General features: G+C 42.2%; 1 protein-coding gene across 12 annotated transcripts in view; it reads left to right on the top strand.

Annotated features, from left to right (window-relative positions):
- DAB1 (DAB adaptor protein 1) overlaps window positions 1-16251 on the top strand; it is a 1241370-nt gene that overhangs the window by 1167084 nt on the left and 58035 nt on the right. For all 12 annotated transcript variants that reach the window (XM_017956763.3, XM_017956575.3, XM_021923232.2 and 9 more), the window contains 2 exons: window positions 1413-1478; window positions 7924-7983. In XM_017956763.3, coding sequence (XP_017812252.1) covers window positions 1413-1478; window positions 7924-7983 — 126 coding nt within the window. The remainder of the gene's footprint in view (window positions 1-1412; window positions 1479-7923; window positions 7984-16251) is intronic.

Below are 16251 nucleotides of genomic sequence, written 5' to 3'. Positions count from 1 at the left end.
GCATCGGTATCTTGGGATTTGGAGATCCGCTTCTCCCTTCTTGCCTCTGCCTCGGCCCCCTTCACAGTCTGTAGAAGTTTGATCCCAGAGCTGAATGTTTTCAAGAGTCTCTTGAATATTCTGAGTTCATTAGAGAGAATATGAATAATGAGGTGGCTTCTCTGAGTTAAGAACCAGAGGTAGGGGCTGACGTTTTGGTAACATTTCAGCACAGACCCAAAGGATGGTTTCTAAGCTTTAGAAAGGCTATGAGGAGGGCTCTCTGACCCCCGATGGGGCAAGCTGACCCTCCGATTACCTGGCTCATGCCATAAGAACTGTTGGGAGGAAGGAAAGAGTGACCTTAAAGACACTTCTGCCCGTAGCTTTCTCTGGACTCTCTTCAAGATCTGCAGCTCAGTGGTGGGTGGAGAAATGATCTCTCTTGGGGTCAAGTATGTGGTTTGTTCAAACAGAGATGCAGAAAAAAGGGAAAAGACAGCCTCTCCCTCCCCTGTGCTTATTCTCAAGGAGAAAGAGAAGCCCAAAAAAATGACTTTTTGAACACAAAGGAAAATCTTGAACTTACAGTTCTAACTGGGATGCATAGGTGTTCTTTGTGTGTGTGTGTGTCACATACATATTTTATATAAATGCATATTTTCACACAAAAAGCTGGTACTGCTACAATGAAAGTAACATAATATAGATAACTTGAAGTGGAAAAAGTATCTAGTGTACATGGCAAACAAAAGCCAAAGATGCACGTAATGACACGCTCTTGCTTGAGAATACTGAGGGCCAAGGATTTGTATACAATATGAACTTCACCCTCTGGCTCACTGGCTTGCACAGAATGAAGAATAATAGCCTTTTTGAAATGTCTTAGTCCTGTAGAGTCTAAAACATGCATGTGGAAACATTGATTTAACGTATTTTAAAGTGAGAATGTAAAATAAGGTGATATTTATGGGATAAAGGAGTTTGGGGCTTCCGAGCTCTTCAGAGTTTGTTTAGGATTTTGAGCCTTAGGGGAAAAGGGATGCCCCTCAACTGTAACCCATACTTTACAAAGTGTGGGATCCCAGGCATTCCAATGAGATAGCATTCATACTCATCACTACCAACGTATTCAGATATTACTGAGACAAATTGCCATTGAACGAAGAGGTTATATCTCCAGAAAGATCTGCAGAGGCTCAATGCAATCACTGCTGAAATACTGACCAGCAGACCTGTGCAGTTTTCCTTAGGAAAGGCAGGAATGTACAAGGTACATTTTGTTTCAATAATTCAGTTGTGTCTTTAAGGTGTTTTCTCTTGTGCCTGCTTCTTAAATGCTCACTGTGATTTGTATCTTAATTTCCAAATGCTTGTTTTTCCTTTTTTCTTTTTCACCTCTGACCTTTCCTTTCTGGCTGCTCCTGTAATAGTACATTGTGTTTGAGGCTGGACACGAGCCAATCCGTGATCCCGAAACGGAAGAAAACATTTATCAGGTATAAAATTGCTTGCCTCTCTTACCATTGCACCACTACTAGTAAATGCGTAAATACACTGATAGTCTAAAGAACCAAGGGTTCTGTTGGTCATTCCAGGCTTGTTAAGTATCTTTGAGAGAATTGGCTTCTAGTTCCCCAGGAATTTCCCAGTAGTTTTCATGCCTCGTTGTTGATGTTTAATAGCCAGTTAGGTACAGTGTTTCACTTTTGAGTGGATCTTAACTATTTTAAGTAGAAGCAAAAATAAAATGTTCCATTTTACCAAGGTAATACATTGGAGAGCTGGTGTCCGTTGTACAATTAGGATCCCTTATTTCTCAAAAAATTTTGCTCAACAAATTTCTTAAGAAGCCAACTCCACTGCTGAAAATAAAGCACAAATTTAATTTCAAATGCTATGTGAAAACAACATTGAGAATATTAACTGAATGAAAGTACAGCTAAAGGCTTTACCCTTGTTTTTAATTGTGCAAAGAAAACGAAACTTTTTAAACTCATTTAGTTCTCACGAAGATATTATAAACTAGATATTTTAGTTCTGTTTTTATAGGGTGAGACTCAGAGAAGCCGAGTAGCTTTCTCGGGGTTGTACAACTATTTAGAGCCAAGATTCAAACCCAGGCATGGGTGTGAAGGCGAAGCTCTGGCTCCTTCTGCCATGGTCTTCCACCAAAGTGTCTGTGTAATTGCAGCATAGCAGCACATCAAATAGATATGATGACCTGCAACTTTTCACTCATTAGTATTGTAGTCCCAATTTGAAATGGAAACATTATAGGAGAAGAAAACATTTTAATGTATTTAATAAGTGATTTTGATTTTGTTAGTTGTGTGCTCTATTCTGCCTTGGGTTTTTATTACTTATATAATAAAAGTAAAACATTTTCAATTTCTATCAAATGCATAGAATTCTAAATGACTAAAATATAATGTTAGTTCTACCAAAAACTTGGTTTAAAGTTGTCAGCCTTATTGAGTAATAATCTGAGTATTTCTCTCCACTGGATCTCTCTGGATTCCATTCAAATGTGAGGTTGTGCTTTGAGGTTTTGTTGAAAGTCGTGGCTTACCAAGTATCTTTAATAAGAAAAGTTACATTTGTCCTGAGTGTCAGATTTTAAAGTATATACAACCTTACAGTATCTGAATATGAGGAGGAAAAATCCATTAACCAATCATCCTGGGAAGAGAAGGTCCCTTTTGAATAAAAGGAAGCTTTGCAGTATTAGAGGTTTCTGAATCCAGACTTAACTATAGTTGGCAGGGCTCCCGTTGAGCCCTGTGGGACTGTAGTCAGGGCCCAGTGGGGAGGGAGACATCCTAGTGTATTGGAAAGACCTGCTTTAGCTGGTGGAGAGCTGGGTTGTAGTCCAGGCTCTCTTGCCAACTACCTTTGGCTGAGTGGTAGTGGGCAAGGCACTTAGTTTCTCCCTTTATAAAACAGATGAACAGTTTTTCCCTAACTCACAAGCTCATGTGTAGAATGGAAAGAAGAGGTGTCATCATGGGTCACAGAAAGTGGAGTCTGGCTGTGTGGATTCAGTATTTTAGTACAAGTACCAACTCAGCGATTAATTTAATTGTCAAGTATTTTTTTTTTCTCTGGGCTTCAGTTTACTCATCTGTAAAATGAGCAAGTAAAATACAGGGCTGTCTCAGGCAAGACCGTTTTCTGTTTTTTGTGATTACTGCTTTACCATAGGACTTTGATTTTTTTTTTTTTTAAGAGAAGCATGTTGGCTTGTTTTACAGGATAATAAGACTCAGAAATAGTGGAGATGGGAAAATTTGCATGTGCGCATGCACTGATGGTGGGCCAGCTCTGTGAATGGGGTTTAAGTGCAATATCTTATTTCTCACAACAACCCCATGTGGCTTGAATCATTATTCCCACCTTACAGATAAGGAAAGTGAGGCTCACAGAGATAAGGTATCTTGCCCAGGGTCCCAGAGCTAGCAAGAGGTAGAGCCCCCATTGCAGGTCCCTCTGACCTCTGTAAATAAAGAAAGAAATCCTGAGGCTGCTCTCAGCTCAGAATCCCCTGATTCTGAGTTTCACAATTAGATTCTAAATCCCTTTCAAGTCACTATCTAAAAATCACACTTGTTTTAACAGCTCTGACCTCCAGATCTTCCTATCTGTCCATCATTAACAAGAAGCTACCATTTAAAGGAATGAATATTTTATCTCCTTCTATTGGAAAAACCTCTGGTCATTCTCTTCTCCTCCTTTGCCAGTCTGCTGGGGCTCAATTTACTTAATAAGAGATAAACTCTTGGGCCTGAAGATAAGGCTGGGCTTTTAAGGGGCTGCTATTAGGAGCCTCATTCTTTTTTTTTTTTTTTTCCAAGGGCTTGTGAGTGTTCCATAGCTATTTCTCCTGAATTGCAGTGTTTGTTAATACTTCAGCTTGGCCCAGCCAGTGGTCTCAGCTTTTATTCACCTCCTTGTTTTCTGGAGTGAGGCAGACAGTCCTGGAGACCTTTAACTCTTTTGTGAACTTGAGTGGAGAACATAATTTTTGTATCTCAATTTTCTGGGCTATGAAATGGGGATAATATAGTCTCTGCTCCTAGCAGTGATGTGAAAACATAAAACGAGGAGGAGAGCAGTTGGTTCATAGTAGGTTCTGTGTAAACGTGAGTTTCTCCTCCTTCTTTGCGTGTTTTCAGTTTCAGATGCTGTTGAAGATGTCTTATGATCATGTTTTAAGTGAAACAGAATATAACTTGCTCACCACATGTTGTCGGAGGGCCTAGCAGAAATCCTCAAGCTTGCTTCACTTTCCTATTTGTAACTCCAACAAAAGCGACACAGAGGCTTTTGAGTAAATGTAACCTCTTTTTTGGAGATTTTTTGAGTAGTCTTGTTTTCCCAATTATATTAGTAATAATAACTGCCTTTTGCTTTGCATGCCTCAGAAAAAGTTATCGGCTGTATTAAAATTATCAGCCTCCCAATACAAAACATTTTTACACATCACTTAATTTTGATCCTTCCAATAATGGTGACATAGGGAAAACAGCTACAATGACTATCATTTTGAAAATAAGAAAATCAAGTTCCCTCAATTTAGGTGCTGAATACAAAGTCAGAACCTCCGATTCTAAATCTAGTGTTCTTCAATACCTGAACAGGCTTCCTATATAAGCAAGATATCAGCCTTCCACATGGCCATTTTCCAAGTTCATTCATTCAAAAACCGCTGTTAACCATCCAATCCATGTCAAGTATCATTATTTTTAAATGATGATAAGTCACCAGGAAATGTTACCCAACAAAGCCTGGAACTGCCTCTCCATACTATTAATTAACATGCTGCCAAAATAAAAGTAAAAGTGTCTTCTGTATGTATAGTATGTAATGTGCTGTTTTTAGAGTAATTTAACATCTATTCGCTTGTTCATACCAAAAAAAAAAATAAAAGATTATTTATAGAACAAATAAATGACTGGACACATGGAAAATCACATGCATCCGGCACGGGGATGGGATGGTGACCATGGCATGGCCCCCACCCTCAGAAGTTTATAGACAGCCCCCTTAGATGCTCACATTGGGCAGATGGGGCAACTGAAGTTCAGAGAGCAAAGGGACTCTCTGAGTCGCAGCCTGTGGCAGACCCAAGATTTGGAACCACCAGTCTTCTGGTTCCTTTTGGTCTGAAACTTTTATTTCTCTAAAATATTGTGTTACTGAAGCCTTTTGTGTAAACAGAATGGAACAACTAAGCACAGATGACAGCGAGGACCATGCATCTTAGCCCTCATGGACTGAATTCTTGGCGATTAGGCATTTCTTTGTTCACCAATATTTACAGCTGTGGTTACAAGGATAATAAAATATCCCAACCTGCCCTCAGCAAGCTTATAGACCCTGGAACAGTTACAATGTGGTGCAATAACCCTCATGATGAGATAAAGCACACTTTACACTCTATTTCAGTAGTCTGATTACTTTTCCATCTCCCGCAATAAGACAAGGAGCTTTGTTAAATCAGGGGCCGTATCCATCATGTTCACCATCATTGTCCCAGGGAATGCATGATGCATGACACGTAATACATACTTAGCAACTTTTATTTTTTAATGAAAGAATGCATCAGAGGTTACAAGAGTACAGGGGAAGGCTCCAAACAAGGCCTAGAGAATCAGGCAAGGCTGCCAAGAAGATATCCCAGCTGAGATAAATCTTAAAGGACAAACAGGCAGATTGATATCTCACCCATGGGAGAGCCAAGTAGAAAAACGTTTTCAATTATGCACAGTTTGGGTTTATCCATTCCACCGCTTCTTCTCCGTTTGCAGGGATAATTGAGAGGCAGCTGCGGTTCAACTGTGCTAAGTGCCCGTAGTGAGCAGTGAATTACGGGCAACAGAATGTTCTTCATTTTGCTCAGTAAAGGGTGAGCTAGTAAAAACAAAAGTGAGGGCTGGTAATTTATTGGCCCTCATTAACAAGGACTCTGTAGGCATTCTTAGTGGATTTCTTTTAGATGGAGCTCAGTTATCAGGAGCAAAGAAATGACATTCTTCTCTGGCTACTTGCACAGTGAAGCTTGCAAGAGCAACTCTGGAAGTGTACCACCGACACAGCCATGCTCACTCAGTTCTGTTTTCTGCAAGAGTGTACATGAGCTTCTGGGAACATAGGATGTGATGTCAAAGAAAAGGCCCACTTGAAACAGCTGTCTGAATAATGTAGCAGTCAAATGGCAAACTCCCTGGGCTCAAGCTTTTGGCTTCCCCATTCACGGATTGCACTCACAGAGTGAGTTGAATCACACAAACTACTCTGTCCAAGGGCCTCAGGGTCACAGGTGTTCTAGGGCAAATCTCTCTACTGCCAGAGATATTTTTCTCCTCTGCAACATGGGACCCACTGAGTTCTTACCTGACGGACCTGTCTTGAGGATTGCATGAGAATGTGTATAAGACACAAATGTTTAGAATAGCGCCTGGCACATAGGAAGCACCCAGTCCATGTTAGCTCACATTATTAATAATAGATGTCTTGTTTGGCTGCCAGAAAGAGCTGGGTTTGAACCTGGCCACTTACCAACTTTGAAGATTTGGGCAAAGTCCCTAACATCTCTGAGCCTCACTTTCTCCTATTTAAAGTAGAGATGGTAATACCAATTTCTTAGAGTTGTTGCAAAGATTTTAAGTTAAATGAGATGAGAAGTGTCAAAGGGACCTATGGAATAAACTCAAATTCTTACTTCTTATAGAACAATGGTGTAGGTAGCTAGCTCAAGCCTAAAAGATACTTTTCCTTCACTATTCCCCACATTCCTCTATCATACGTTTACCATATGTCTCAGCAGACATTTACTGAGAGGCTACTGGGTGTTAGGCACTATGCCTGCTCTTAAGGAGCTCCCAATATGATGGAAAGAAAGGCATGTTGTCAGACCATTATAAAACCACTGCTGGCTGGGTCCTGCAATGGGAGTGTGAGCTAAGCTGTGACAGTTGCTGGGAAAGGAACAACTAATGAGTGCTTCCAATCTGGAATCTTTCAGTGAAAAACCCTTGGTTGACTCATTTGAAAAGTAGTCAACATATCCACTATTGTTAGTATCATAAGATGTGTTCATATATATTTTTATGATGTGTCAGTAACTAAAGTAATTCTTCTAACACATTTACAATATTATGGTATGTAATAGTGTTGCGTATCTAATATCCGTTTTCTCACTCGGTCCTCAGAATAACCTGAGTAAGAGGCAGAGCTGATAGTAGTGAAGCTCGGAGGAGCTCAGTGACCTGCTCAGGCTGTCACAGTTAGCTCATAACACAGTGAGACCAGATGGATGAGGAAGGGAAGGGAGGAAGATGCAGATTAATGTTAAAAGCCCTCAAGATCTTCTGCATACTAGGCCCACACTTTCCATACCACTTGTGGGCCTTTTTCTTCCATGAAAACCTTCCATAATTATCAGATGGCTTGTGTATGATACCAATAGAAGATGTGCTTTGTGCTAGGATCTTGATATTTGCTATATTTTAAATAGCCTGGATCTCAGACTCAGCATTGAGCAGTTTAAGCTCAGCTACAAACTGTTTCTAATCACTTCGGGAGCAGTATAGCACCTCCCTGGGCCTCATTTTTGTCTAAGGAAATGAGGATTTTTTTTCAGAAGTCACGTGACTTCTAAAGTCTATACAGGTTTCTAGTCTTTGATTCTGCGAGGAGCCCGATAGCAGAGACGACCTATAAACCTTTGTTAAATGATGCCCACTCCCTCTCCCCATCTGATGCTCCTAAGGGAGGGAGACTGGCCTGATACTTTCACAGTTAGAGCAGGTTCCCGTGGGCTTGTCCTGGGGGCCATTCTCAGATACCCTTAACCAGCTTGCAGTTGAAGTCTAGTTGCTTTGTTCTTTGAAATTGGAGTACCAGAGTGTTTTGACTGTGCTGAATTTAATTTTTCCATAGGTTCCCACCAGCCAAAAGAAGGAAGGTGTTTATGATGTGCCAAAAAGTCAACCTGTAAGTGTAAGTACATCTCCTCTCTACTGCCAGATTTCGGCGATCTGGATTCACACTGAGGCTATGTCTACAGCCTGTGGAAGGAGACCCTTCTCTTGGAATGAGTGTCATGGCCCCACGTGTTTCTGCTGGGGACTGCATACTGGGGAATCTTCAGTGGGCCGGAGGAAGGAGACATGAGGCAGAAATGGTAGCGCTGAGGAAAGGGTGCCAATCTGAATGAAGGTCTGGTCCCACGAGTGGGCGTGAGTTGAATCATGCAAACTGCTCTGTTTAAGGGCCTCAAGGTCGTAGGTATTCTAGGGCAAAAGTCTCCAGCCATGGTTTAGAAGAAGTAATTCTTCTAACACATTACAGTATTATGGTATCTAATAGTGTTCTGTATCTAATACCCATTTTCTCATTCGATCCTCAGAATAACCTAAGAGGCAGAGTTGATAGTAGTGAAGCTCAGAGGAGCTCAGTGATCTGCTCAAGTGGAGGATAGTGTTTTTGTTGTTGAAAGAGAGCTGCCCATCTAATTTGAAAGTGGTTGAGAAGTTTCAAAGGGACAGTAGGAGAAGGGCTGGCCAGGAGAAGGGCTGGCAGGAGAAGGGCTGGCCAGGGCCTTTGCGGTATACAAAAGTTCAGCCAGTAGGCGAAAATTTTGGAAAAGGTCATGTGCAGTGGGCTTGTGGAGAACCCAAGAGGCATACCACATTAAGGACAACAAGGTCCAGTGGATCTGGACCCCATGTGTTGGTGGGACTCCTGGGAATCTGGGATAGAACCGTAAATTCCCAGCTCTGTGGTACTGCTCCAAACCACTCAAGTGCCCAGAACTCATATTTAGGACCTCCAACTGGCAGGCAGAAGGCAACTTCTATACATAATTCAGGCAGCTCTGGGGAGCCAGTGAAGGCTCTTGAGGAGGGGGCACATGTGACTTTGCCACAGCCAAGGAACTAGCGTGTTCAGTCACTGTTGACCTCATTCATCTCAACAATGAGTGGACAGAGAAGGTGCTTTAAAGTCAGGTAGATCCTCAACAATGTCAGTTCTGTCCCTGACAGAACTGTTGTGAGGCTAAAATAGTTCTACCTGGAACACTGTTGTCTGTTCTGGACCCCACACTAAGAGAGAGATAAAGACACACCTGCATGTTTAACAATACGATTAACAAGGGGATGTGAAACTGCATTCTATGAGGAGCAGCTGAAGGACACAGAAATGTTTGGCCTGGATAAAAGAATCCATAGATACGAAATGGGACTCCAAAGGCCACTGTATGGAAAAGGGATTACCTTGTTCTGTGTCAGCCAAATCCTGGAACTGAGACTAGTGAGTGGCACTATAAGAAAGTCAATTCCAGTTCAAAGTGAGGCTGACCCTCCCATAGTCAGAGCTGCTCAGGTGCAGACCAGCTGACACCTCAGAGAGTGAGCTCACCATTCCTGGAGCTATGCAAGCAAGCCTTGCAGACCTCTTGTCAGAAAGATTACCAGGGCGATTCACACATTGCATAGGGAGATGGATAGGAGAGCTCTGGAGGTCCTTCCAAACCTGAGATTCTGCATTCTCCAAGTTGGGAGTCTTTCTGGTCCATTCTCATCCTTGCCCGCCCCCTTCTCCCTTTTCCTTTAGTGAAACTTATTTCTGATCAATGTCCATTTCTCTAACCCACTCTTCCAGGATCTTGAAACCACCATCCCCGACCTAAATATGGCTTCTGAAACCTATACGTGTTAGTTTTCATGAAAAAGCATATCCAGATGCAGACCCGTTTTCAAAAACCCAAATCTAGGGACCCTATTCTGTGTTGTGCTGCTCAGGGAAAAAGTAATTTTTCTCCCTAAGGCCTTTGCACCTCATCAGGCCCCCTTGTCACTGAGACATTGGCCTGCTCTTCGTGTTTCAATTTGGTCCATTCCCCATGATACCATTCTCTACAATTCAATTTGTGCCTGAATTGCCACACTTGCCCCTAACAGGTTTAGATATGTAAGGAAACATGCTCCAGTTGCTGCCTTGGTTTTTGTGAATTTATTAATGATTATGGCCACACTGTCTCCATGCTTAATAGTTCCAGAAAAAAAAAAAAAAATCGAAGCTCCTTTGCCTGAGATACACAGGCAGGCTGCCTGCAGGTCCCCTCTCCAGCCTATGTGTCTAGTCTACTTCCTTCTGGTCCAGCCCTACTGAAATCTTTTTGTGTTTGTTTGTTTTACCCCTCCCCACTCTCTCTGCAGCCTTCCCCCAGCATTCCAACTTTACTTCAAACTTTGTGTTCTCAGGGGGACTTTCTGGACTTTCCCTCTGAACAACAGCAGCAGATCACTCCTACCTTTGTGCCTTCATTCCTCTGTCAATAGTATTTCTTCCCTGTTACTTCCTTGAATGTGCTGGGGTCCTTGTATTATCAGATGCAAGCCCATGGCCTGGTATATGAAAGCCAGGTGTAACATAGCTGCTTTAGGAACATTTAATAAATATATGAAGGCTGGGCCTGGTGGCTCAGGCCTGTAATTCCAGCACTTTGGGAGGCAGAGGCAGGCAGATCATGAAGTCAGCCTGGCCAGCATGGTGAAACCCTGTCTCTACTAAAAATACAAAACATTAGCTGGGCATGGTGACGTGTGCCTGTAATCCCAGCTACTCGGGAGGCTGAGGCAGGAAAATTGCCTGAACCCAGGAGGCGGAGGTTGCAGTGAGCCGAGATCACGCTACTGCACCTGGGCGACAGAGTAAAACTCCGTCTCAAATAAAATAAAATAATAAATATTTGAATGACTCTATCTGTAGAAGGAATTTATGAAAATCCCTGGTAGAATTAAGAAAGACCCTGTATTTCTGACTCCAAAATAATCATTAAGGAAATGCACTAGAAATTTTCCGTGCAAAATATCTGGGCTGCCTGAATGGCATGCAGTGGCTCCCAACCCGCCGTTCTCTCAGAGTACTAGAACCAACTGATGGTAATGATGACTTTTCCATGAGCTATTTTCAACATTTTCGAAAGCCTAAGAGAGGTAAGAAGTAAAAACCTCAGGTTATTGTATAGAGACAGGTGGCTGCAGTTGGAATCTGCGCTCCTTCTCTTCCTACCTGTGAGACTTTTGATACATTTCCTTGCCTCAGAGACTCAGTTTTCTTTTTTACCAAAAAAGACGATTGAACGTAATTAGAGGACAGAGTAGTATATGTATTGGAAAGTTGATCCCACTTGCCTAAGCCTCCCAGAGGTGATACCAAATACCACACACCCCTCCCTGCTCTGGGATCTTCCTGCCTTCCAGGCTTCCCAGAGTAGACCTGCCCCTCTGATGAACACACACTCCCTACAGTACCTCTGTACTCTGAAAACCCTTGCCTCTCACTGTTTACTCCTTCACTACCTTTCCCTTAGCCATAAAGACAAATACAAGAGATAACTCAATTAGTGTATGTTAAGCAGCTTCCAGAAAGTCATGAGACTTCCACAAGTTTCCAGTAAGAAGAGAAACTGCCCAGTGGCCTGTTCCACCTGGTTTCATTTTTTTCTAGGTTCCACCTGGTTTCATTTTTCTCAGGTTTAGGTCTGCACAGAGCCTGGTCTTCAGAGTGAGATCTGGGTGTAGTTTTTACCACAGCCACTTCCTGAGAGTCCCTGAGCTGCTTTTTGCATCTCTGATCCTCTATGCTATTATCTACAAAAAGAAAATAATACTACCTTTGCTTTGTTTGGAGGATTAAAGGAGACATGTATGCAAAACCCTTAACAGAAGATGTGAATTACGTAGCATGAGAACATATCCACATATTGCTATTTCAGGCAGTGCTCTAGCAAACACTTCTCACTGAGCCAGGGATTGGCAGCTATTCTAGGGGATTACACACCCTCTCTGGGAAGCCTTCCTTACCCCAAATAGAGTATTCAATCTCTCTGGGCTACCTCTAATACTTCTCTTTGCAATGATCCTAATGGATTGTCATTTTCTTTTAACATATTCATGTGAACCATTGGACTTTGAGTTCCTCGAAAACCTTGGCAGAGATCACATCTCATGCAGCTTTGTAATCTCAGCACCTAGCATGGTGCCTGAAATATACTTCCCATTGAGGACTGTGGTAGTAACCTAAGCTATGAGAGATATCGGGGTTTGAATCCTGGCTTCATTACTGGCTGTGTGACCTTGAGTGCATCCTTTGCTCTATTCAGTCTTTGGCCTTCTCAGCTATATAATGGTGACGTGAAAACCAAATTCACTGAGTTCTGAGAGTTTAGATTAATAACAGTGATTACTCAGTGTGCATTGGCAATTACTAGACACTTACTAAATGTTTTGTTACACTGAACTACTCACCAGGAGTTGTCACTTTTACTCCATACCTCCTTGCATTGCGAGTCCATTGAGGACAGGAATCATATCATTCATGTCCTGATTACACTGAGCATCAGCACAGAGCAGCTGCTCAAGTGGTAAGTGAATGAATAAAAATAAAGGAACAAGTGAATCCCTGTGTAAGGAATGAATGAATAAGTGAATGCCTATAGACTCAAAGCTCATCTATTGTCCATTAAATTCTTTTTCCTTCTGGGGCCAAAGACACTGTGTCAAACTAAGACAGTGTTGATTCTCAAAGAAGCCCTCTTGCCCGGCCCTTCTTCCACTTTGCATTTAACCATTCTTGCCCTGTTCCACCTGCAGCCTCCATAAATATGCGTTGTTTTTTTTTTGTTTGTTTTCATAGCTTGGATCACCAAGCAGACAGGTGGCCTTCTGAACACAAACCCACACACTCACGCACCTGCATTCACTCCCCTCCTACATCAGGAACTCAGCATCAGGCAAAGCCACAATATCTTGCTTCCTTGGCAGGGTTATTTTTGATTTTTGTTTTTTCATCCAACCTAGGGTTTGATTTTTTTCCTTCTAGGGCCCTATGGAAAGTGTTTAAAGTCATTAAAACTCTAAGTTTTCTGAAGAGGGACCTGTAACTTATAAACTATTAGGGACACAATCTGATAGAATTAAGAATCAGTAGGCTGGGCGTGGTGGCTCACACCTATAATCCCAGCACTTTGGGAGGCCAAGGCAGGTGGATCACGAGGTCAGGAGATCGAGAGCATCCTGGCTAACATGGTGAAATCCCATCTCTACTAAAAAATACAAAAAAATTACCCGGGCGTGGTGGCAGGCACCTGTAGTCCCAGCTACTCGGGAGGCTGAGGCAGAAGAATGGCGTGAAACCGGGAGACAGAGCTTGCAGTGAGCCTGGATAGCCCACTGCACTCCAGCCTGGGCAACAGAGCAAGATTCCATCTTAAAAAAAAAAAAAAAAAGAATCAGTACAGTCCTTCTACTCCAAAATCCCTGTAACTATTTGCATGTCACAGAAGGCTGGAGAAAGGATTTGGGCCCAGTGAATCTGCCAGATACTTGTCTAAAAACCACGAAAATTTTTGGATTTTAAGAGCATATCAGTTACATCCCTTGCCGTGTCTTAGATGATATGCAATTAGAGATGGCAGTTACATAGTCCACTTCTCAAACTACATTTAGCTACAGACTTCCTTTGTAAAAATTAAAATTTTATGTGACAATATAATATATAAGAGAGACAGGCAAAAAGAGGAGTCCTATGCACTATCCACAGTCTGTATATGAAATCACTACTGAATTACGATAATCAACTGTTGAAATATAAAATACACTTTCTTCTCTGACCACATTGTTTTGTTTTTTGTTGCCTTCTCTACTTTTGGCTGTTATCTAGGGAGATGCATCATTCCAGCGGACAGCCCATTTAGGAACCTGGCCTCCGAATTTCATGACCCTCATCCCTTGAATCTTTTCACTCAGAACAGCCTTAGTGACCTCAGACCCTCAGGAGCCCCTCCTTTCTCTCACCATGAGCCTCTGTTCATCCTTTTCTTCCGCTCCAGTACTCTCGCTGAACTTTTTCTTGGTTCAACATTCAAAATCCAGTTAAAATGTTATTTTCGGTCTTCAGCTTTCCTTGAGTCCCAAGGGAAATTGCTTTTTTGAATATATTTCTGCTGAACTTTTTTTTTTCTCCTTTGAGACAGAGTCTCACTGTGTTGCCCAGACTAGAGTGCAGTGGCATGATCTTGATTCACTACAGTCTCCACTTCCCAGATTCAAGCGATTTTCCCACCTCAGCTTCCCAAGTAACTGGGATTGCAGGTGTGCACCACTAAGCCTGGCTAATTTTAGTATTTTTAGTGGAGGTGGGGTTTCACCATGTTGGCCAGGCTGGTCTCGGACTCCTGACCTCAGGTGATTCACCTGCCTCAGCCTCCAAAATTGCTGGGATTACAGGTGTGAGCCACCGTGCCCAGCCCACTTCTGCTGAACTTCTAACCACCAATGTGAAATTTGTTTTCTTTTCTTTTTATCTTTTTCTTTTCCCTTTTTTTTTTTTTTTTTTTTTTTTTTTTTTTTTTTGAGACAGGCTGTTACTCTGTCATCCAGGCTGACGTGCAATGTTGCAGTCATAGCTCACTGTATCCTTGAACTCCTGTGCTCAAGTGATCCTCCTGCCTCAGCTTACCCAGTAGCTAGGACTACAGGCATGCACCACCATGCCCGGCAATTTTTTTTTTTTTTTAAAGATGAGAACTTGCTATGTTGCCCACTCTGGTCTTGAATTCCTGGCCTGAAGCAATCCTCCCACCTTGGTCTCCCAAAGCACTGGGATTATAGGCATGAGCCACTCCACTTGGCTTCTAACCACATTTTATTGTGGTTATCATGAAGCAGTATTTTCTAATGGTTCAAAATATGGGCTTTGGCATCAGAACAACTTGGATTTGACTCCCAGCTTTACCATTTTCTAGCTTTGTGAATTTGGGTACTTAAGTTCGTCCCTCCAAGTCTTTATGTCCTCATCTGTAAAATGGAATTAATGTTAGTGCCTACCTTAGAGTTTTTGTGTAAAGACTAAATGTGTAAAGACTAAATGAGCTAAAGTATGTGAATGAGCTCAGTGCAATGAGAATTCAATCGCTGTGGGCTATTATTCAGTTTGTTTCCCGTACTTCTCTGTAAGATCCTAGAGGACAGGATTCACTTCTATCTAGACTGCCTCTAAGGTAACCCCTGAGATTTCCAATCTCTCTGAGATATTGATGTGGACCTTCTCCCCAGAAAAAAAAATAATGTATGCCTGAATAAATTTTTGTAGGACTTAAAGCCAACAGGATCCCTCAATCTCTGTCTTAGAACCTCAGTCAGCAGCTCATCATCACTCTTCCATCAACAGAGATAAATCAGTAACATGGCAAATTGAAAGTTACAGAGCATTCCAGAGTAGAGTCTTAGGGCAAAAGTTAGAATTTTCTGTTTCTTATTGATCTCCTTTACCTCAGTGAATCAACTGATGAGTGCAAAGTTTTGTTTAGTTGAGCTAGGGCCCACGTATAGATGGAAAGCTGGTTCCATCTCTTTACTTTCTTCCTCCTTATTCACTCATTCTTGCCCTAGTTTTAACCCTTCTTGACCTGTTGAACCAGGATGCTCAGCTGTGGTTATCATCCCTTTTTTGGACTTCTTTCTCAAATAACAGATTTGGATGCTTTTCGTTGTGTATTTTAATTTGGACCTGTGATGTCTCTGTCTTTCTAGCAGATTTGTTCTCAAGGTCATGCTATGCTTCTCTCCTGCACCCTTTCCTAGGAATTCTGAGCCAATATAAGGATTAATCCTACCCACTCCTAGAAATATACATTTCATCTACTTTTCTGGTCAAGGCAGCTGGAAGCTTGGCACAGGGGCTAACTTCTCTTGTGACTGTAAACACATAGGTACATTTTTATGTCAGGGTGTCTGAAATCCAACAGCGTAAATGCTTGCTGAGAGGAAACACTAGCTGGCTGGAGAGACACGGAGATTTTAGAAAGGAGGGAATAAATTGAGCAAAGCCTTGAAGGATGAGCAAGATTTGAACAAGCAAAGGAGAAATGGAAGTACCTTCTGGGCGATCACTGAGGCTGCTGAGTCTATGCTTCCTCCACTCAGCAGTGCTCAGAGCTGATTAATTTACCACCAATTTCCATCTCAAGGAGCTGGGAAATACACGTAGTCTTTGTTTCTTCGGGCTGATAATGCTGGACATGTTCTTTAGGCAGATATCCCAACTTTTTTGTGACTGTTAAAAACGCACATTCCTGGCTGGCACGGTGGCTCATGCCTGTAATCCCAGCACTTTGGGAGGCCAAGATGGGCGGATCATGAGGTCAGGAGATTGAGACTATCCTGGCTAACACGGTGAAACCCCGTCTCCACTAAAAAT

This window comes from Papio anubis, chromosome 1 (assembly GCF_008728515.1).
Source record: "Papio anubis isolate 15944 chromosome 1, Panubis1.0, whole genome shotgun sequence".
NCBI classification, from domain to species: domain Eukaryota; kingdom Metazoa; phylum Chordata; class Mammalia; order Primates; family Cercopithecidae; genus Papio; species Papio anubis.
This window is presented reverse-complemented; position numbering and strand designations above follow the sequence as displayed.